Raw genomic sequence first — 23955 nt, forward strand, 5'->3', positions numbered from 1 at the left:
GGGGGGGGACAGGCAGGCAAGTCTTCAAGGTGGGGGGGACAGGCCTACAAGGGGGAGGGACAGGCCTTCAAGGGGGGGACAGGCCTACAAGGGGGTGGGACAGGCCTTCAAGGGGGGACAGGCAGACCTTTGGGAGGGATCCTGGTTTAGAAGTACACGGAGGGAAGGGGGTGTTCAAAGAGACGTGCATATGCCAAACTTTGGGGGGGGGATGAAGAAATAATGGGTCTGAAAATAGAGGAGAGGGAGAGAAATGATGGACCATGGGATTTAGGGAGGGAAGGAACTGAAAGGGAGAGAAATTGGACACAAGGGATGGTGTGGAGGAGGGATAGAGATACTGGATAGGAGGGTAATTGGGAAAAGAAAGGGAGAGATGGTGGACTCTGGGGTGGTGGGGAAGGAGGGAGAGATGCCGGATGAAAGGGTAGTTAAGAAAAGGTGGATCTGTGGAGGGAGATGAAAAAAAGGAAAGATACCAGACTTCCTGGGGAGGGAAGGGAAATGGAAAGGGAGGACAGAGTTGGCAGATGGATGGTTAGCACGCAGAAAGAAGAAAGAAGGAGACCCTGGCAAGCAAGTTATCAGAAGAAACATAGAAACATAGAAAGATGACGGCAGAAAAGGGCTACAGCCCATCAAGTCTGCCCACTCTTCTGACCCACCCCATCAAGTCTGAGTGCTAATGACCCAGATCCTTAGCTCGACCCCCATAGGGATCCCACGTGGATGTCCCATTTATTCTTAAAGTCTAGCACGCTGGAAGCCTTGACTACCTGCACTGGAAGTTTGTTCCAGTGATCTACAACCCTTTCTGTGAAGAAATACTTCCTGGTGTCACCATTAAATTTCTCTCCTCTGAGTTTGAGCGGGTGCCCCTTTGTGACCGAGGGTCCCCTGGGGAAGAATATATCGCTTTCCGCCTCGACACGACCTGTGACGTACTTAAATGTCTCAATCATGTCTCCCCTTTCTCTACGCTCCTCAAGAGTGTATAGCTGTAGTTTGCCCAGTCTTTCTTCGTATGAGAGACTCTTGAGTTCGGAGACCATTCTAGTGGCCATTCGCTGGACAGATTCAGCTCGAAGCACATCTTTTTGGTAGTGTGGTCTCCAAAATTGCACACAGTATTCCAGGTGAGGTCTCACCATGGTTCTGTAAAGCGGCATTATGACTTCAGGTTTGCGGCTGATGAAGCCTCTATTGATACATCCCAACATTTGCCTTGCCTTGGATGAGGCCTGCTCCACTTGTTTGGCAGCCTTCATATCTGCACTGACGATTACTCCCAAGTCCCGTTCTTCTGAAGTCCTAGCTAGTGTTTCCCCATTTAAGGTGTAAGTTTTGCAGAGCCTTGGACCAACAAGATTTGAAATATAACCAGACAACAAAAGGTAGAAAAATTAATTTTATTTTCTGTTTTGTGATTATAATATGTCTGATTTGAAATGTGTATCCTGACAGAGCTGGTGTTGGACTGCAAACGTGAGCTAGGATTTAACAGAGAGAGGAAAAGTCCTTTTTGTTTCTTTATTTTATTTACACCACAGCGCCAGTGTGGTTAGGAGAAGCCAAAGGGGGTGAAAAAGCTATAAAACCCACCAGGAGTTTTGAAAAAAATCACCCAACTGGGCAGGAAAATCGAATTGAAAAACCAATTCAATAGGCTGAATCGAATCGAAATTTTTTTTCCTGAATCTGGCAGCATTAGTTTGCGCTACTGTCTTAGACTTTAGGACCTGGGATTGGGGAGAGATGGCATCCTCAGTACTTTATAATGCAAGTGAAAAGAGGATTTGGTCAGACTTTTGAAGGGTCTGCAGAAAAAAAATATTGTATAGGCCGGGGACATGAAACAGCAGGAAATGGGAACTTTTCTTCCTTCTATTTTTGTGAATGGAAAGGCTGAGGATGTCAGAGAGTTCAGTTAAAATATGTGCTTTATAAGAAAATATAATAATGTGTTTTATAAAGTTTATAGCATAGCTGGCCTACCCAGTGAGGTGTTTCTAGTGGTAGTGGTGGAAGCGTGTCAATGTGTTGAGAGGAAGAGGTGGTCTGGGAAATTCTGCTGAGCAAACTTCGGGCCCATTTCCACCCCCCAGTTAGTCCACTCCACTCAACTGGTTCACACACTGAGTGGGTCTTTGGGTGTTGTGTTGGGATCTCTTCCAGTGGTTTATCAGTATCTCCTTCTGGTCCAAGGAAGGAAACTTTGTTGTCCTTAGCATTGACCTACAGAATATGTTTGTAACAGCGCTGCTTGTGTGGCATTAGGCTATGTAGTGATCGAAAGAAAAAAACAGACCTTTGCACATTTTTGCACTATATGGTGGGTGTATGAGGAGATTCACATTTCCTGCACAGCTAAGTCCATGTGAAGTTACCTTGTGCTGTATTTGACATCTAGCAAGGTCTCTGTTTGAAAGGAAAGATCTAAACTTAAAAATGAAGTGGCCAGAAGTTATGGTAAAAGCAGATAGTGTAGCTGGTTTTAAGAAAGATTTGGACAAATTCCTGGAGGAAAAGTCCATAATCTGTTATTAAGACATGGGGGAAGTGTCTGCTTGCCCTGGATCGGTAGCATGGAATGTTGCTACTCTTTGGGTTTTGACCAGGTATTAGTATCCTGGATTGGCTACCATGAGAATGGGCTACTGGGCATGATGGACCATTGGTCTGATCCAGTTAGGCTATTCTTATGTTATGTTCTCATCTGTAGGGGCCTTTGTTTTCACTTCTTATTTTAATGTATTTTTTTTCTGGGAACTTATCAGTGTTTTTTATAATGGGAACAAAAATGGAAGAGAATTAATGTGTATGGGATGAGGGGGTAACTAATTTCTTCAGCTAAATAATTCAATCCACTTCAAACAGACATAGGAGAACTCACGCACCATTCACACACCCTCCAACCAAAAATGTCGAAAGAAAAAAACTGTTCGACAACCTCCTAGCCATTCGAGCTGCAACACTCGACCCCCAACCCTACAACCAATTGACATCGACCACATACTGCAAAACCTTCAAAAAGAAATAAAAACCCTACTATTCAAAAAACACATAAAACCGAACTAACACAATCAGAACTGTCCCAAGCATCACCTGCAACTACTCCATATGTACTTCTGATGTCATGACAATTCAGACATAATTTATGTTATGTTATGTTTGGAATATAAGAAAATTTTCACTGCCTGTTTCTATTCTGACCATTTATTCCGTTTCATGGTCATTACAAAAAATATTTTTTTACATGGGGGTGTCAAAAAATGATGGGCCCCGGGTGCCACATACCCTAGGTACGCCACTGCTCATACGAATCAAGTAAAAAACAAACCTGCTAGATTTGGTGCACCGTTCAGTGATAAACTTTCTCACAAAAGAATGGGAAAAGCCAAAGGAGATCCATGAACATATGACTGCAGTTTATGGTGAGTCTGCCTCATCATCCTACAAAGTAAAATTTTGGAGCATGCAGTTTAAGTAGGGCAGAGAGTCCATTGAAGATAACCCTCACACTGGACGGCCTGTGGAAGCAATTTCCACAGAAATATGCAAGAAAGTCAAGGATTTAATTTTGTCAGACAGACAAATTAAAGTTTCCCAAATAGCTGAAGAAATGGCCATTTCAGCAGGTACGGTTTGGAAAATAATTCAGGAAAAGTTGGGCATGTCCAAGGTTAGTGCAAGATGGGTTCCAAGAATGCTGACACCATGTCAGAAGGACATGACACTCTAATGCTGTTAGGAGAACTTGGAGATGCTCCGTGAAGACCAAGTGAATTTTCTTCACTGTTTGGTGACTGAAGATGAGACTTGGGTCTTTGACAGAGATCCAGTTGAAAAAGGAGTCAATGCAGTGGAAGCACAAGTCATCTCCCACCCCCCAAAAAGTTTAAGACAAAAAAATCTGCAGGCAAAGTCATGGCAACTGCCTTCTGGGATGATGAAGGACTTTTGCTTCTGGAGTTCTTGCCATATGACAACTATAACCAAGGAGAGTTACGCCAACACAATGATCACTTTGTGGGAGTCAGTCAAGGAGAAAAGACAAGGAAAGCTCACAGTAGGTATGATGCTTCTTCACAACAATGCACTGGTACACATGTCATGACAATCACAGGCTGCCATCCGAGAATGTGGGTTTCAGAAGATGAACCATCCACCTTACAGTCCTAACCTAGCTCCCTTGGATTATTTCCTGTTCTGAGTTTTGAAGAAATCTCTCTTTGGACAGCAGTTTCAAGTGATGACGATGTCAAGGAAGCTGTGATGTCCTGGTTTGATGGTCGAACAGAAGAATTCTTTCTAAAGAGGTTAAAGTCATTGCAGGAAAAATGGATGAAGTGTATGGAGTTATCAGGGGACTATATAGAAAAATTTAAAAAAATTTTGAAAACTTTTCTTTCCTACTGAGTTAGAAAAATTATTGAATGCCCCTCGTACTTTGTTTTCTGTTACATTAATCTCATTTCTTAGTTAAAATTTCATTTTTCCCCAAATTCGGGTTGTCAGTCCTTTGGGCACTTTTCAGCTTATTCTTTTGCTTGGAGCATTGACTCTTTTTTGGTTTGTCATCTACTCAATCTCTCCAGGCCATTGAGCTCTTTGACCTTATATCGGCAGTTTTACCATTGATGTCTAAGGCACCTAGCAGCTGCAATTGGACCATTTCAGGCACTGACTCACACAACTGGTGTGTATAGTGTCTAGGTCCTGATCACCAGAATATTTCATTCACATTCTGCTCTTGTATACAGAAGAGGTCACTTAAAACCAGAAAAATTGCATTTTCAAAAACATTTTCAAAAACAAGTTCAGGGACATCAATCATGGCTGAAGACTCAGACCCTAACGCTCACCCACATTAAACTTCAGCATCGACATTGGCAACGGCTGCATTGACGACTCACTCCACTTCCTCATCTTTGGTGCTACTGGCATCAGGGGAGCTTCATAAGCAAGCTAAGAAGCACAAACACGTCTCCCTTATCAGACACATATTGGTATTGTCTCAGACATCTACTCCATCAACACACTCCAAATGTTAACACACCATTGACAGATCATCATCTTTACAGTTGGTTTCTCCTCAGAGGCATGCCTTGGCATCAAAGGTCCCTAATGCCTCAACATTTAACTCAATAAGCCCTTGGCAATATCGGTACCAGTGCCATCACTACCAGAGCAACTTCAAGCCCTGCTGCAGCAAGAACTGGCTGAGTTACTGTAGTCAAACTCAATACAACTATCTGCATCATCACTCCCAGCCTCAGCCCAGTCCAAGTAGCAGGCATGCAGTCCTTCAAGACATTGATCTCGGACACCTGAACATCAAGCTTCCACATTGAATATATCCTCGATGCATGCATCATCATCTAGGGAGTGGAGCACACCAACTTCATCTCAACGTTCTCAGTCATACTTTCAACAATCCTCACAATGCTCTCCCTCAATGTTCCACTTCCAGAAGAACCGACATCAAGGACTCTCAGATTTGTTACCACGCTCTTCAGATGATTTCCCAGAGTTTTCTGCCGATGAGTCCTGTGGCATACTGTTGGATTCTTCACCACCATCTCCTCAATGCACGTTCCCTCCTGAAAGTCTATCTTTTACCAGCTTTATTAGACAGATGAGACAAGCACTCCCTATTAGCAAGGAGTTTGAAGAGGAGCCTCAGGCAGAGTTCATGGAAGGTTTGGACTTAAACAGTGGCCTAAGGATTGCATCAAAGTGCAATTACACAAACTCATGAAGGAAGCTCTCTTTAAAAAATTGTGAAACCTCACTCTCTGTCCCAGTAGCTTCATGTAAATTGGATTCTTTATTAAGGATTCAAACTTGTCTTAGATTTGTCAGCCCTCCACTACAACACCAATCTCTAGTAGCTGAGTCAGCCCTGAAACAAGCAAACAACTCTCATATGGATGCCAGGCAGAGAGGGCAGAATCTTAGACAAGTTTGGCAGGTGGGTATTCCAAGCAACGATGCTAGCAAACAATAATAGCAATTTATACATAACCTTTTATTTTAAGTCTCTGATTAAATAGTTGCCAAACTTTGAGAAATATCTTCCATTAGACTATCTCAAACCTTTCCAACATCTGACCAACAATTTGTTGGAGACCAGAATGTATATGGTGAGAGCTGCATTTGATGCCATTGATGTCACTTCCTGGATTTCATCAGTGACCATTACAATGCACAGGCAAGCTTGAGCTCCAGATATCAGATTTAGACACCGACATCCAAAATTGCCTCTCCAATATCACACATATAGGGAATGACATTTTTAGTGATCACATTGAAGAGACTACAGAGAAAATCAAGAAACACAATAGTTGCATGACAACCTTGTCTATACTGCAAGCTTCACAAACACAATCATCACAACGATATTCCAGTACCTAGACCTTCTTCTTACTAGTGCTGCCCGATTCAGGAAAAAAAATTTGATTCGATTCAGCCTATTGACTCATGAAATCGCCAGGCAGCAAAGGTAGGAAAAATGATTTTATTTTCAATTTAGTGATCAAAATATGTCCATATCTGCTGCCTATATTTTGCACTATGGCCCCCTTTTACTAAACTGCAATAGCAGTTTTTAGCACAGAGAGTCTATGAGCATCGAGAGCAGCCCAGGGCATTCAACACAGCTTCCTGGGCTAAAAAACGCTATCGTGGTTTAGTAAAAAGGGAGGGGGTATATTTGTCTATTTTTGTATAGTTGTTACTGAGGTGACATTGCATAAAGTCATCTGCCTTGACCTCTTTGAAAACCCGTGGAATATAAATGATAATTAACATTTTCTCTGCATACAGTGTGCTTTGTGTTTTAAAATTTTATTGTTGGTAGATCATTTTGACTTGGCCACAAAGGTAAGGGGGAGGGAGGGAGGGGAGCTGCTGAAAGGCATCTACTAATCCTTGCAGGCTTGACTGTGCAGGGAATTATTTTTGTAAAATCATGTTTTGTTATGTGACTGGCATCATTTAGACTTTAATTTCTATGAATGAATAGAATGAAAATGATATAAAATTGCTTGCTTGTTTTTATGTGCGTGCGGTGAAGGGAAGTGGAGAGACACTGAAGGGAAATGAGGGAGAGAGAGTGGGGAGAAGATGCTGATTTATAAATTGACAATTGTACAGAATATTGTTTCTTTTTATACTGCAATATAATAAGTTCAGTATAAAACTATTTGAGGCTTGTGTGGATGGGATCAGATGGTTTATGGGGACAGGGACTGAGCTCACGGGTATGGGGTGGGGACGGAGAGAAATTTTTTCCCCGTGCCATTCTCTAGGCTCTGCCATGAATCGATTTCAACTACGTGCGGGCGAGCGGGGTGTAAATCGGGTTGACATATTCGTTGTAGTGCAAGCGGGCGCAGAGTATGGCTCTCAAAAGAAATCTTAATCATTGTACTGCTGATCTTTGGCTCTTTTGATTAATGAGTTTGCCTACTACTGATCTAGACAATTGCTCACAACATTTTCTTCAAGGCTGTTTATCTGGCAGGGAAATAAAATGTCTTAGCGAGCAAGCTGAGCAAACTCTTTCAACCTCATACCTCTCTTATGGCAGATCTTCTTGAAGTGGGGAACCCCTGAAGTAGACTTCTTTGCTTCCCCCTACAACAAACTTCTGCTTTTTTGCTCCAGACTCTACAACCACAATTGTCTGGAGTCAGATGCCTTTCTCCTTGACTGGTGGAACAAGTTTTTCTATGCATGTCCTCCAATACTTCTAGTCAGGAAGACTCTACTCAAACTTCATCAAGATCATGCCACCATGATTCTCATCACACCTCAGTGGCCAAATCAGCCATTGTTCCCTCTCCTCTTACTACTCAGTGTTTGAGAACCCATTACACTTCAAGTATTTCCAACATTACTGATTCAGAATGAAAGTTCTCTCCTCCATCCCAATCTGTGTTTGTTAGCGCTCACAGCACGTTATCTCTCTCCCAGCGAGAAAATGTTTTTACCCTGTTTGTACCAGTGTCAGTCATTATTGTAGCTTCCCGAAAACCTTCTACACAATGCTGCTATCATTTCAAATGGACTTGCTTCACTATCTGGTGTGATCTCCACTCACTAGATCCAGTCACTTGTCCCCTATGATCAGTTCTGGATTACCTCCTTGAACTTTCTAACTTTGGACTAAATGTTACTTCAGTTCATGTTTATCTCAGTGCTATGAGTCAGTGTCTTTCATTCACCATAGACAAGAAACCATTTTCTGTATATCCCTTGGTTTCCAGATTCATAAAGGACCTCTACTATACCAAACCTTCTCTCAAAACTCCTGCCATTGCTTGGGATCTCAATCTTCTTTCCATTCTCATAAAGTCTCCTTTTGAACCTCTATTGTCTTCTTCTCTCAAGGCTGTATCTCCTTTTCATATGTTCAGGCTGGGCTGATGCTTGAAGGCCATATTACTACTCATAAAGTTCAAGCTATGGTGACTTCAGTAGCCTATCTCCATTCCACATCCATCATAGATATCTGTAAGGCAACCACCTGGTCCTTAAACCATACCTTCACTTCCCATTAGTGTTTGGAGAATGATTCCAGAAGGGACAGTCCGTTTGTACAAGCAGTTCTGCAAAATTTATTCTCTTTGTAAATGCCAATTTACCCTCCAACCCTTTTGGTTTTGCTACGTTCATGGTAGTCGATAATAACCCTCTTCTCAAAGGCATGATCCTAGAAACATGGGGGTACCAGATCTGAGAATATCATGCCTGCTTGTTCTCAGAGAAATCAAAGTTACTCTTACCTGTAGCAGGTGTTCTCCAAGAACAGCAGGCATATGTTTTTCATGTGCTGTGCTTCACTTAATGGATCTTTTCCTCTAATTCCTCTGGAGTCAGATGTAAATTCGACCATGTCTCACCACTCCTGTCCAAGCTTCACTGGCTTCCGATAATCTCCAGGGTCCACTTTAAATGTGCCTGTCTAACTTTCAAGATCCTACACGGCATCCTTCCTCCCTTCATTCCACTTTCTTGGAACTCCCCAAATCTTAATACCACCAGACCTACCCAAAAATTAAAACTATCCTTCCCCTCATTAAAAGGCATTTCCCATCCAGGAAAGCTAGGGACCTCCCTCCCCTTCAGATTCACTGAGCTCTGGAACAACCTTACCTCCCCTCTTCGGAATCTGAGCTCTCTCCAACTTTTCCGTAAACATCTGAAAACCTGGCTATTCTCAAAAATGTAACACTTCCTCCCTCTCTGATATCCTAAGCTCTCTAACCATTCTTCATTCTTCTGACCTTTAACCTTTCATTGGAGTTCCTTTCCATCTCAATTCTTGTAAACCGTGCCGAGTTCTACGATTGTGGAGAAGATGCGGTATACAAATCTAAGGTTTAGTTTAGTTTAGTTTAATTAGCAAATAACATTGCTGTTTGTCCACAAAAATAGAAGGTTTTGCATGCAATATATCTGTTCTGATGTGCCCAGTTTATGTAGTGCCTTATTAAATGTATTTTGAGCTTAATAAAGCAAAAATAAATCCCAGAGAGCTATTTAGCAGATCACATTAAGAATATCCAAAGAATGCCTAAATTTCGTCCATAGAACTCAGATCTATTTGAAGCCCAAACTAAACTCAAAAGTAGACCTGGTTTTCATTCACCTACAATATAGGTATCATATAGACGCCCTAGGTTGCTTAGTGTTATGTAAATGACTCAAAGGATGCCCAAATTGAGTTATTGCCCAAACCACACCCATTCCATGCCCACGCCTATTGAGTTAGGTGCGAGTTTTAAACATGGGCATCCATGAAATTGTGGCTGCGTCTACAAAATGGTGTCTACGTCCTTTGGATGCCTAAGTTCCAATTATCGCTTGTTAAGACCCTTAATTGGCTTATTAACTACTTAGATGGGATGCCTAAAGCACGCCTAACTTTAGGCATGATTTAGGTGCCCTTTATAGAATCTGGGCCTCAGTGTCCAAAGCAGCAGCATGCTCACCAAGGATATCTGGATCCACAGGGTACTGAGTACTGGAGACCTGGGAAGTGGCTTCACCACAAAGGACACTGGCCTAGAGCTAACGGCGCACCTACAGGCTGCACTATGTGAGTCGGATCCATGAGATAAGCGCTCCACATGAGCTGGACAAATTCCATCAAAAGGTCACACACCAGGATCAAGGCTGGTTCCTTATGACCCCTTGACAAGGCTTTCAAGGAAACCCTAGACTTGGCGTGCTTGTGCTTCGCTCCATCACCAAAAACTGGCACTGGTGGGACCTTTTTTCCAATTCACAGACCCACATCAGCTCCCCAGCCCTAGAAGACCCAGAGGTGGCAAAGCACAAAGCCCCTGCCCCCTCATCTCATCCCTCATACACCACAGCACGTGGTACATAGTGCTCCTCTATCAGAAGTCCGGTGCAATCCACACATGAAATCATAAGATCAGTGGCTGAGGAGTCCATCCCTAATGATTTTTCACCAAATCGATGAGTTAGGAGGCAGAAAAAAGAAGTTGAAAAAAGATCAATAAAATCCAATATGGCCACCACGGCTTGTAGTAATAATGTAGAAATGTAATAATTCCTGAAATAGGGGTTTTGGAAGTGGAAGACCTGAACTCTACCCCCAGAAAGTGTTAAAAACACTTTTTAGTCCACCCCCCCCCCCCTTGTCCCATAGAAAGTAATAGGGCTGTACTCACAGTCTCCAAAGTGATTTGCCTGTCAGCTCTTTCCTTGCTGCTGAAGTGAAAGAAAAGGTAGTTCTGCCTCAAATTTGCTCCATACAGTTCAATCTTCAGGACCTTTGGGCTGCCAGTCAGACAGACCCTGACCAAAACCTCTGCCCCCCTCAGAACCTCGTCATGCAACTGGGGGGGTGGGAAAACACAGTCTGTGCCCTGATACCCTGAGGGCTCTAACTCAGGGCACATACAGCCTGCACTTAAACCTCTGACAAGGTTAGGAGCAAAGCTTGCTCCCAGGGGAATGGAACCCGAGCCTCAGGGTGGCACACAGCAGGCTGGCTTCACAGGTCCACCCGAAGCTTGCCCTGTGAAGCTGCAGTCCAGCACCATGGCAACTGCTTTCTTCCCTAGGCAGAGAACCCCTCCAAAAGGAGTCTCAAGGTACCGAAGCCACCAAAAAGGAACAAACTTAAGCGAAAAAATAAGAAAATGAAGCAGAACAGATCAGAAGCACTTCTGCATGGTTTGCTTACTGAAATAACTGCAGGGGGCTCTGTCTTCCTCAGCTAAGTGGAAGGAGCAGAAGAGAAAAAAGTGTGGTTTTCACTCCGGAAGGGATGTAACCGAATTTGCCATTGGGATGCTAGACTATTAGCACATGAGTTAATAAGTCCACTAATAAGACACAATTATATATATATGAAATCTTTTTCTACATAAATCTGATATGTGACAGTTATCTTCTTCTGTTGAAATTCTTGTAGTCTCAGTGCATTATCTCTTAAAAGATACCTTTAGCCCTGTGCCGGTCAATCCATAAGGCGGTAAGAGGGGCCAAAAGAGACTATGAGGAAAAAATAGCCAAGGAGGCAAAAAACTTCAAGCCATTCTTTCAATATATTAAGGGGAAACGACCCGCGAAGGAAGCAGTGGGGCCGTTAGATAACCATGGAATAAAGGGAGTACTAAAGGAGGACAAAGCAATCACCATCAAACTGAACACATTTTTTGCATCTGTATTTACCAAAGAGGATATATCCAATATACTAGAAGCTAACAGGCTATACGCAAGAAATGAAGACTGGAAACTGACAGGGTGGACGGTCAGTCTAGAAGAGGTATGCAGACAGATTGATAGGCTTAAAAATGATAAATCCCCAGGACCGGACGGCATCCACCCGCGGGTAATCAAGGAACTGAAAGGGGTTATAGCTGAACTACTTCAACTAATAGCCAATCTGTCGATCAAATCAGGAAAGATTCCAGAAGATTGGAAAGTAGCAAATGTTATGCCGATCTTCAAGAAAGGTTTGAGGGGAGATCCGGGAAACTATAGACCAGTGAGTCTGACTTCAGTACCGGGAAAGATGGTAGAGGCACGGACACAAACTGATGAGGACCAGCCAGTATGACTTTAGCAAAGGAAGATCTTACTTGCCAAACTTACTGCACTTCTTTGAGGGAGTAAATAGGCAGATAGACAAGGGTGACCCAGTCAACATCGTATATCTAGATTTTCAGAAGGTGTTCGACAAAGCCCTGCATGAACATCTACTTCGAAAAATTACAAGCCATGGAATCGAGGGTGATATACTCAACCTGGATTAAAAACTGGCTGGCAGATAGCAAACAGAGAGTGGGGGTAAATGGACAATACTAAGACTGGAAAAGCGGTACGAGTGGAGTGCTGTAGGGTTCACTGCATGGGCCCGTGCTCTTCAACATATTTATAAATGACCTAGAAATTGGCACATCGAGTGAGGTGATTAAATTTGTGGATGATACAAAGTTATTCAGAGTAGTGAGGACACAGAAGGATTGCGAAGACCTACAATGAGACATAAACACACTCGAGGAATGGGCCACGAAATGGCAAATGAGGTTCAACGTGGATAAGTGCAAGGTGATGCATGTCGGTAACAAAAATCATATGCACAAATACAAGATGTCCGGTGCTATACTTGGAGAGAGCCCCCAGGAAAGAGACTTGGGAGTACTTGTAAACAAGTCAATGAAACCGTCTGCACAATGCGTGGCAGCGGTGAAAAGGGCAAACAGAATGCTAGGAATGATTAAGAAGGGGATCACAAACAGATCTGAGAAGGTTATCATGCCGCTGTACCAGGCCATGGTACACCCCCACCTAGAATACTGGGTCCAACACTGGTCGCCGTACATGAAAAAGAATATAGTACTACATGAAAGGGTCCAGAGAAGAGCCACAAAAATGGTTAAGAGACTGGAGGAGTTGCCATACGAGAGGCTAGAGAAACTGGGCCTTGAAAAGAGGAGACTGAGAGGGGACATGATCAAAACATTCAAGATACAAAAGGGAATTGACTTAGTAGAGAAAGAGAGATTGTTCACCCTCTCCAAGGTGGAGAGAATGAGAGGGCACTCGCTAAAGTTAATGTACAACGTAAGGAAGTTTTTCTTCACCCAGAGAGTGGTAGAAATCTGGAACGCTCTTCCAGAAGCTGTTATAGGGGAAAGCACCCTTCAGGGATTCAAGAAAAGGTTAGATAAGTTCCTGCTGGACCAGAACATAAGCAGGTAAGGCTAGACTCAAATAGGGCACTGGTCTTTGACCTAAGGGCCACCACGTGGGCGGACTGCTGGGCACGAAGGACCACTGGTCTGACTCAGCAGTGGTAAATCTTATGTTCTTATGTTATGTCCAAAACAACATGACCAATCTAGGCTTAATACTCGTCTTATGTTGTTGGTTAGTGGGTTTAATTATGAGATTTGACAACTTTTAGAGATATACGTGATGTTCTTTATATGTTTTTGATTTATTATATAATATATTTAGCCTCTCCACCACTTTGTAAAGATATAAGTTTTATTCTCATTTTGTTTTCTTATATTGTATTTGATTTATGTTTGTGGTACAATACTATCTTTTCTTGATGTAATGGATATTTAGGGGTCCTTTTATTAAGGTGTGCTAATCGATTTAGCACACGCTAAAGATTAGCACGCACTAAACACTAAGGCATCTTAGCAAGCACTAAATTGGTTAGCGTACCTTAATAAAATGACCCCTTAGTGATTTCTGTATCTGTAATTGTCATTGTACTCAATGTAATAAAATGTAATAAAAATATAATTCTAACTAAAGTTTTCATAATCTTGCTAGATCCATGTGTGTCTCACAAATTTCAAAGGATAAATCTGTGCTCCTTTCCATGAATTGTTTGGTTGAGCTGTACTTTATAAATTATTACTGGACTGCCAGACATTGCCCAGTTACAACTCTGAATTTCACTTACAAATAGATATATTTTAAAGAGTTAATATCTGACAGCTGAAATTTCTAAAGCATTTGACTGGCTGGCAGCACTGTACATAAACATCCACTTTCCTTTCAGCATTGTCTTATAATTACCCTATTATTATTATTATTACCTGTATTATAAGGGCATGTGTCTGGCCACAGCTTCTGTTTGTTAGTCAGTCAGGTCTCCTAAAATTTGATCTGCCTTGCATTAGCATTCCTAAAAAGATATTTTTAACAGAAATTTAAATGACAAACGGCTTAAAACGAGATGGTGTGGAAGCAATGGTCTGGATCTATTCTGCCCTATTATTAAATAGTAAATTTTCTTCTGTCAACTACTGTGGGTGGTCTCGAGGATTTGCAGTAGTCAGACTGCAGAACTACTCTGAAAGGCTCCTCAAGAGTGGGATATCAATTATAAATAAACTTTTAACTTGAAAAATGCAGGCCCAATTTAGGCAGAATGTAGGATTTGGAATTTAAATGTCCAGATTAGGAGGTGGCAAATTCTGGTATTATTTTTTTTTAAAAAAAGAATCTGCCAATGTACAGCCTTTTCTAAAATATAGCAGGAATGCATTAGAAGCAGCCATTTTACCCCATGAATATCTAAAACATTAATAAAGACAACTAAGCAACATACACATCTAAATGTGTGTTAAGACATGTGGTTTTTGGCACATATATGTGCATGTGTCCCATTTTGGACACCTACATATCTAAAAGCTCCCAATTAAATACAGCGCCTGTAATCATTTAATTGATTTTGGGGAGCAATACAAGGAGAATAACGGATGACTTCCCCTAAGATCCTGTACAGCACTGCCCAAAACAGTTATTACTTTGATTAGGCCTGCCTATTGGAAGCCTTTTCTTTTATTCCCTATTTTTGTTTCGAACAGCCTGGTAGCTAGGAAATCCCATTCGTGAGAATATGATTATCATGTTTGTCCTCAGAGAAAGTGAAGTTATTCACTTGTAGCAGGTATTCTCTGAGGACAGTAGGATGAATATTCTTCCTGCCCACTCACCTCCATGTGACGTTGCAGTCTATCAACTATTGGATTAGACCAGGGGTCTCAAAGTCCCTCCTTGAGGGCCACAATCCAATCGGGTTTTCAGGATTTCCCCAATGAATATGCATGAGATCTATGTGCATACACTGCTTTTCATTGGGGGAATCCTGAAAACCCGACTGGATTGCGGCCCTCAAGGAGGGACTTTGAGATCCCTGGATTAGACTGATGATCCCATATGACGATGGCAGGTGATTCTTGCATGCACTTATGGTCACTTCCAAAAATTTCTGCTTCATTGATGATATCACCCATTAGTGAAGATATTCATCCTGCTCTGCTCAAAGAACACTTGCAACAGGTGAATAACTTTGCTTTACTGTACCTGAATATCTACTGCAACATGGAATTTTTTAGATAGAATTTCCCAAGTGTGAAACGAAGAGCTGGTAGAGCTGTACTACTGTCTGCCATGACAGAATGAACCCATATACTGTAGAAGCTGATGAAAGTGATGTCAGTAATTTGGTATAGCATTTCACCAACCATCTAAAATATATAAGGTGAGATTCAGCACCTTACCTGTCTGACCAAAAGCCTAAAATGAGCAAATATAATTCAGTATAATATAGTTCATAAAGACTGTAGAAATGAGAAAGCAAAGAGCTTATCCAAAACCTCTTTGAAACCTAAGGATGTTTATTCATTTCCAGTAGTGTAACATCACATGCTTTTGTCCAGATTTCGAGTATATGATCTATCTTTGCACAGGAACTGAATAATTTAAGAAGCCAGTCTCCTTTTGATCTGAATTTTTTTAGTCTGTTCAATGGTGATTTTGTCCAAACCTGAAGTCTTACCAACGTCTGTGATGTTATCTTGAAGGCCTTTTCTATTTCTGCACATAGAAGACAATGAAACTTGACACTTCCTACCTGTCAGTGTTCTTTAATAAGAGCAATTTCACTCGTATATAGAAAGGACAAGGTCAATTTACTTTTCCAAGAAATCCAGTCTATTCAGGATCTTTATTGTATGGGAAGAAATTATTTAAACTGAAAATTTAAGATGTAAGGCAATAGAGTTTGTATTCCACTCCGCAGATACCCCAGTCAGTCTGGTTCTCAGGATATCCCTCATGAATACATATGATTTACATACATTTGGTCCTTAGTGTATGCAAAGTATCTCATGTGTACTTCTCAGTGATATCGTAGAAACTAGACTGGTTCGAAGAAGGGGACCATAAACTGAGTTGAGTTCTATTGATATAAGGGAAAAAAAGGCATTTTCCAGATTTTGAATTAGGTATGTTGCTCTGTTTCCAAAGTAGATTTTAAAAAACTAGATTCTTTATCTTCATTAAAGACAACAATCAATAATATAAAACATTATTTTAATGACAGAAAACTTCATAAAGTTTACTCTATTGCAGTTGTAAGGCAAAATCCTATAGTGAAAATAAACCCTTTCATGCAGTCCTCATAGAAGATTCACATTACTTCACAGAAAATAATTTAAAGACATTTATTTTTATGATTAAAAATCAGGCTCTTGAAGCATGGTTTTCAAAACATTTATATCCATTCCTGCAATTGGCTTTTGCAGTAAGTCGGTCCAGGTGAAAATTGTTAAAGAGGTTAAAAGCTGCAGACATGTTAAAACAGAAAAACAAAACCAGACCTTGACCTGGATCTAGGTGTTGCAGCTGCTATTTTCCCGTGGGAGCTATCAGAAAGATGAAAGCAGATGAACGTACCTGTGCAGGGTAGCTGTGATGTGAAATATGAACCTTTCTTTAGCTTCCTTGATAAAGGCTTTTCCACATGCTGTCTTTGTGTGTTTCTACTATCTGTTGAGAGACATGTAACCTGAATTTAGGGATCTATCAACATGGTATCAAAAAAACTGAACACGTCTCTGAAATATTGCACTACATTTGTATCTTGAGTGCCTTTTTCCTCAGATTGGATTCTTGCTTGCTAACGAGGCTGCATGTTGTAGTTTTATATGTATTTCCAATCTTATGTGAAAATGAAACCATTAAACACCTTTATAAAAATCATTTTTTAATCTCTCACATACACACATAGGTACATAGATATACTAAAAACATAATTCTTTTGAAAGAGTAATAGTATACAGCTATAGATGTTGAAAGCTGTTTCAATTTAGCTGCAATTGCTACAGTACCTTTGCAATATCACTAACCACAACAATATCTGTTGACATTGAAATAAGAATTAAAAACAAAAGTTTACATGTATGCATTTCAATAAGTGGATCATGCTTACTTTTAATCAAGCGTTCTAGTGCAATGTGCTCTGCAGTTTTATTATTTTCTGGGGTTTTCCTGTCATTTTAAGTGGGAGGCATGGAGGAGTATAATCAAAACAAATGTCTAAGTCTGTTTTGGGCCTAAGGTGCTAGTCATCCAAAGTCAGCAGCATCCAAAGTCCATTCTCAAAAAATATGTCCAAAATTTTTTGGGGGAAAATCGTCTACTTCTACGTCCAGCCACTTGATCATCCAGACTGCTAGTCCATCTGTCTTTATACTACATTCTCGTCCAAAAAATCGTCAAGTCCAAAATGCCTAGAACAAGACCTTTTGGATGTGGGAGGGGCTGGCAAAGTGATGGACTGGCCACCCAGACATGGCAAGAGAGTAGTGGGGCACCTTACAGGGCACTGCTGTGAACTTCACAAAAAGAGTACCACAAACATCTCACCACAACTCCCTTACAGGTCATCATGAGCCCCCCCAGAACACCCCTAAAACCCACTACACCACCTGTCTACAACCCCAATAGCCCTTATAACTGCAGATGCCACCTATATGGCAGTAGAGTAGGGTTTGGGGGGATTTTGGTGGAGTCACATTTTTCATCATGAATGCAGTGGTTAGAGTGGCTTATGGGCCTGGGTCCTCCTCCCTATGGTTCACTAGCCCATCCCCAGACTACTTAAGCCACCTCTGTGCAGCTCTGCTAGACTTTCCTATGCCAGGTGCTTATGTTCTGGAGGCAGGTATGTACATTTTTATTAGGCTTAGCTTCCTCTGAGTCCTCCAGGGTTAGGGATCAGCAGGAAGCTCAATCCAAGGGGAAGAGGTCCTTTCCAGTGCCCTCCAAAGGAGATTTGGCTAAGCGCAGATGTGTGAATACCGTGGAGCCCAGGAGGACCGTTAGGGAGTCCCTGTCGGGATCATTGAGACCGCCTGTGCAAGGCTTCACCCTGGATTTTGTTAGTCTGATGTAGAATGCTTATTTAAATTGCCAGGGTTCCCCAGGATCTGCTGAAGGTGCGAAAATGGGGGTGGAACTGGTAATTAGTCCTCAGCCCACACCAGGTGCAGATGAGGACCCAGAGTTGGGCCAGGGCATTCCTCCTTCCAATTTCAGATAGGGAAGTGTTGGGGAGTGTCAGGCAGGAGGGAGTGGGCATCCCTTCTGCCGATGGGGGGGGATCTTCTGTTCGCCGCAGTCAGCTGATCTGATCGCGGCAGGGGAATTTCCCCCCAATCAGCTGAGCTGGTAGGTCTCAGCTGAAGTCGCAGCTTTTGGGAGTCCTGCCCACTCAGCTGATCGGGGATAAATTCCCCTGCCGCAATCAGCTTAGTGCAGCTGCAATCTGGTTTTAGGATTCAGCGGCAAAGATAGGTGGTTGAAATGTAGGCCAGGGTTTTCTGGGCCTACATTTCAACTGCCTATCTTGGCGTGAATCATGACTAGGTAGCCGCTTTAGCCTGCTTAATGCCACTTCCAGCGTTGGCCATGCCAACATTGGAATTCTGCAGCCTAAAGTGGCTACCTAGTCATGATTCCAGCGCCTTTTATTTAGGAGTCAATAGGTGCATCAACTGTGCCATTTTTTGCCATTTCTAACTGTTTTTCAATTAACTTAGGCCCTGGCATAGCGCCTACCGACGCCTAAGTATAGGCACTGATTTCAGAATTTCCCCCATAAGGGCCAATATTCAGTGGCAGGCTATCCAGTTAAAGATAACCAGGTAAGTTATTCAATTAGGTTATGCAAAATATTGTCAGCTAAGCAGTTAAGATTCCTCTGTTGTTAAATGTAACCGGTCAAAGAAATGCAATTATCTGGTTATTTGCCTGCTATAATCTTTGACTGACTTAGCCAGTTAAAGTTAACTAGCTAGGACTGAATATGAAAAGTCCTACCCCCAGAACACGCCTTGCTTAAATTTATAACTGGACACTTCAGCAAATAAGGGGAAAATTTTAAACAAACACGGTCAGGATGACTTCTAAAGTGTTTGAATATTGACCCCTTAATTGTAAATCATAAAGAATTTTTTAAAAAAAAAATTCTTAAGATGAACAACGAATAAGTCCTTTTTTTTCTTTCCTTTGTCCCTTTCTCCTGCTGTTTCTGTAGGATTACTGGCTGTCTCTGTTATATAAACAGCTTGTTGGCCCGAAGGTACTGGCAATTCATGTAGCTGGTCTCCAGAGGAAACCAAGGCCTGGTAGAGTAATCCGAGACAAGCTCAGAATCTATGCCCACTGTACCAGCTACAAAAAGTAAGTTAGTATAATGGTTTCATATACAAATATCCCTATGCCCTTTTTACTACACCTTAACTTCAATATGGTTGCTGCAATGTCTTATAGTACTGTGAACTGCCATGAGAAGTTGTAGCAACCATTTTAAAGTGCCGTCGCAAGAGGCAGGAGGGAGATGGATGCACTCCTGCCCTCAACAACCCCCCACTGGATGACCAGGGAGACAATTGAGCCTGGGGAGGGCAATTAGACATGGGAGAGGTTGGGGTAGGGGTGGCTCATTTGGGGAAAGGGAGCATTGTGGCCCGGATAAAGAGGGTAGGAGGGAGAGGGATCTAGTTTAGAGGTTGGAAGGATTTTACAAACTAAAAATAGTAATGCAGGTGGCAGCCCAATATTTAGCTGAAACCCACATAACTTTCTTATGTGGGTCCTGGCTGAATATCAACTGGGACCTGCATAAGCTCCATTCAGTACGCTAGGTGTTCAGTCCTTTCCCGCAATCCGGGAGCTGCAGAAATCCAAACACTTTTCTGAGCATATGCTCCTCCTACCTTAGAGAGAGAGTTAGATCCCCCTGCAGTTTCAATTTCTGCAAGCAATCTGTGCAGAAGTCTTTTGATTTTGCTCTGCATCTTTTTCTTTTTTTTTTTTGCTTAAAGTTTGTCTTTTTTGGTGGCTTGAGTGCCTTTAGACCCATTTGCAGTGGTCCTCTGTCGGAGGAAAGGATGCAATTCCATGGAGCCGGACTGCTGCTTCACTGAGAAACTTCAGTGGATATATGGAGCCAACCTGCTGTGTGCCACCCATCCTGGACTTGGGGCCCATTCCCCTGGAAGCTCGCTTGCCCTCTGACCTTGTCAGGGGTTTAAGTACAGGCTATATTCGTCCTGAGTAAAAAAATCCTCTGGGTTTCAGGGCGCAGGCTGCGTTTCCCGGCCCCGATCATGTGGAGAGGATCTGTGGGGGCGAAGGTTACAGATGCTAGATGTCAGAAGAGCTTTGCTCCACTATTTGGAAAATACCAATGACTTTCATCTCTCAGACCATCTTTTTGTTCTAACTAGTCAGACTACACAAGGCAGACTAGCTTCCAAGGCATCTATTTCTAGGGTCGGCATACATTGGCTGTGGCAAACAGCTGCCATTCTCGCGGAGAGCATACTCTACCAGAGGCATGGCTTCTTCATGGGCACAGTCTCGGGCAGTGCCACCCTAGGAGATATGTAGGGCAGCTACATGGTCTACTCTCCATACATTAACAAAGTTTTACAGAGTGGACAAGGCTGCAAGTAAGGATGCCCCTTTTGTGTCTTTGGCAGGGCAGGATTAACCAATAGGCACAGTAGGCATGTGCCTAGGGCCCGAAATAGTCAGGGGGGCACGCTGAAAGACAACTTACCATGCCATTTTTTTTTAGATGGCAACGGGCCCCCCCTCTTCTCTCCCTCCACTGCAATGGGCCCCCACCCGACGACAACAACGCCGCCCCCACTTCCCCCGGGCATTGACAGACAGCAATGCAGCCAACCACCGGCATCGACGGCAACACGGCCAACGCAGCTCCAAGAAGGTCCCATGATGACTGCATCTGCCGGTCCATCCCCCTCAGACGTCACTTACTTCTTCCGGCAGATGCATTCATCGCGAGATTTGCATGGAGTTAAGCTAGCCGCCTTAATGTTGATGTCGGGGGGAGACTACGTTGCCGTCCATTAATGCCGGGGGGTGCGTTTTCATTGATGTGTGGAAAAGGTAGTGGAGGGAGAGAAAGGGGGCTAATGTTGATGGAATTTGTGAGCAGGGAAAGGGGGAAGGATACTGGATGGATTTAGGTTGGAGGGAAAGAAAGGGAGCTAATGTTGATGGAATTGGTGTGCAGGGAAAGGGGGAAGGATACTGGATGTATTTAGGTTAGGGGGATTTGTTCAGAGATGTTTGGGGGTTGCATAGAAGAAAAACTGTGCACTGGTATGCTAATCTTTGTTTTGAATTTAAAAAAAAAGAAAGAAATATAAGTGGAAATAAAGAAGTAAATAAGAAAACAGATAAATGGGGTGGGAAGTGGGGGGGCATGGGCGGGGTGTGGGCAGGGCAGGCCCGGGGGGGGCAGTGTACTTCTGTGCCTAGGGGCCCTCAAAGAATTAATCCTAGCCTGGTCTTTGGTTTTACGAGCAGGCTCATCTGTCCTGCCCTAGACATAAGATGCGCTCCTTTGTGCACAACTGAAGTGCGCAAAATTGGCAAACCCTAAATGTTTCACCTCAGTTAGCCCTAAAAGCCTATTTTCTTTTTTCATTCTTTTTTCTGTGCAAATAGTGAACTTACTGCCTTACATATTCACCATGGACACTAACCCACTGCCTATTCCAGTCTTCTGGGTGAATCAACCCAGTCATGACCTCACCTTGACTAGACAATATCTTTCCCCCTTCTGATGCTGCATCAGGATCTGCTCAACCACCTGTAGCTAGCTCCTTTCGACTCCCCTATAGGATAGAAATACCCACAACTACTGATTCTACCAAGAGAACGACTACCTCGCAAAAATACCAGAATAATCTTAACCTAGGTCTGATTAACACCAGATCTTTCAGAGGCAAATATCATTTTATCAAAGATACCATTTCTTTCAATCATCTTGATATTCTTTACATTGTTGAAGTGTGGTTAGCCGATGGAGATGAGGGGTATCTCTCTCTTACCTGTCCTCAGTGGCGTACCTAGGGGGGGGGCGGGGGGGGCGGGCCGCCCCGGGTACCAGCCCTAAGGGGGTGTTCCCGGCCTTGCCGTTCAGTCCCCCGCCACCCCCGAAGGACCGCTCGCCCCACTGACCTTCCTGCACCACCTGTGAAGCAGCCCGCAGTAGGATCGCGAAGTCAGCGTCAGCATCCCTGCGCTGCTTCCTGCGCCACGATCCCGCCCCTCCTCTGATGTCAGAGGAGGGGCGGGACCGTGGCGCAGGAAGCAGCGCAGGTATCGCTGACGCTGACTTCGCGATCCTGCTGCGGCTGTTCATAGGTGGTGCGGGGAGGCCAGGGGGGCGAGCGGTCCTTCGGGGTGAGTCGGGGCATCAGGCCTTCAGGGTGGGGCGGGCGGGCAGGCAAGCAGGCTTTCAAGGGGGAGGGGGTGACAGGCAGGCAGGCAGGCCTTCAAGGGCGGACAGGCCTTCGGAGGGAGGGGGGGGGAAGACCTTCAAGGGGTGCAGGCCTTCAAGGGGGGCAGGCAGGCCTTCAGGGGGGGGTGTAGGCCTTTGGGGGGTGCAGACCTTCAAGGGGGTGCAGGCCTTCAAGGGGGGGAACAGGCCTTCAAGGGGGGAAAGGCAGGCAGGCCTTCAAGGGGGGGACAGGCCTACAAGGGGGGGGACAGGCCTACAAGGGGGGGACAGGCCTTCAAGGGGGGGTGCAGGCCTTCAAGGGGGGTGGAGGCCTTCAAGGGGGAGACAGGCCTTCAAGGGGGGGAAAGGCAGGCAGGCAGGCCTTAAAGGGGGGACAGGCCTACAAGGGGGGGACAGGCCTACAAGGGGGTGGGACAGGCCTTCAAGGGGGGGACAGGCCTTCGGGGGGGTGCAGACCTTCAAGGGAGTGCAGGCCTTCGGGGGGGGGGGGTGCAGTCCTTCAAGGGGGTGCAGGCCTTCAAGGGGGGGAAAGGCAGGCAGGCAGGCCTTCAAGGGGGGACAGGCCTACAAGGGGGGGAGAAGCTACAAGGGGGTGGTACAAGCCTTCAAGTGGGGGACAGGCCTTCGGGGGGGGGTGCAGACCTTCAAGGGAGTGCAGGCCTTCGAGGGGGGTGGTGCAGGCCTTCAAGGGGGTGCAGGCCTTCAAGGGGGGACAGGCCTTCAAGGGGGGAAAGGCAGGCAGGCAGGCCTTCAAGGGGGGACAGGCCTACAAGGGGGGGGAGAAGCTACAAGGGGGTGGGACAGGCCTTCAAGTGGGGGACAGGCCTTCGGGGGGGTGCAGGCCTTCGGGGGGTGCAGACCTTCAAGGGGGGGACAGGCAGGCAGGCCTTCAAGGGGGGGACAGGCCTACAAGGGGAAGGGACAGGCCTTCAAGGGGGGTGCAGGCCTTCAAGGTGGGACAGGCAGGCAGGCAGGCCTTCAAGGGGGGACAGGCCTACAAGGGGGGGGGAGAAGCTACAAGGGGGGGACAGGCCTACAAGGGGAAGGGACAGGCCTTCAAGGGGGGTGCAGGCCATCAAGGTGGGACAGGCAGACCTTTAAGGGGGGACAGGCCTTTGGGGGGGGACCATGATTTAGAAGTACACAGAGGGAAGGGGGTGTTCAAAGAGACATGCATATGCCAAACTTTGGGGGGGGGGAAGAAATAATGGGTCTGAAAATAGAGGAGAGGGAGAGAGATGATGGACCATGGGATTTAGGGAGGGAAGGAACAGAAAGGGAGAGAAATTGGACACAAGGGATGGTGTGGAGGA

General features: G+C 44.2%; 1 protein-coding gene across 1 annotated transcript in view; it reads left to right on the forward strand.

Moving 5' to 3' along the window:
• Positions 1-23955, forward strand: part of HPSE2 (heparanase 2 (inactive)) — a 541826-nt gene that overhangs the window by 471144 nt on the left and 46727 nt on the right. The window contains exon 10 of the mRNA XM_033941874.1: positions 19397-19542. Within this exon, the coding sequence (XP_033797765.1) occupies positions 19397-19542 (146 nt within the window). The remainder of the gene's footprint in view (positions 1-19396; positions 19543-23955) is intronic.

This window comes from Geotrypetes seraphini, chromosome 4 (assembly GCF_902459505.1).
Source record: "Geotrypetes seraphini chromosome 4, aGeoSer1.1, whole genome shotgun sequence".
NCBI lineage: Eukaryota > Metazoa > Chordata > Amphibia > Gymnophiona > Dermophiidae > Geotrypetes > Geotrypetes seraphini.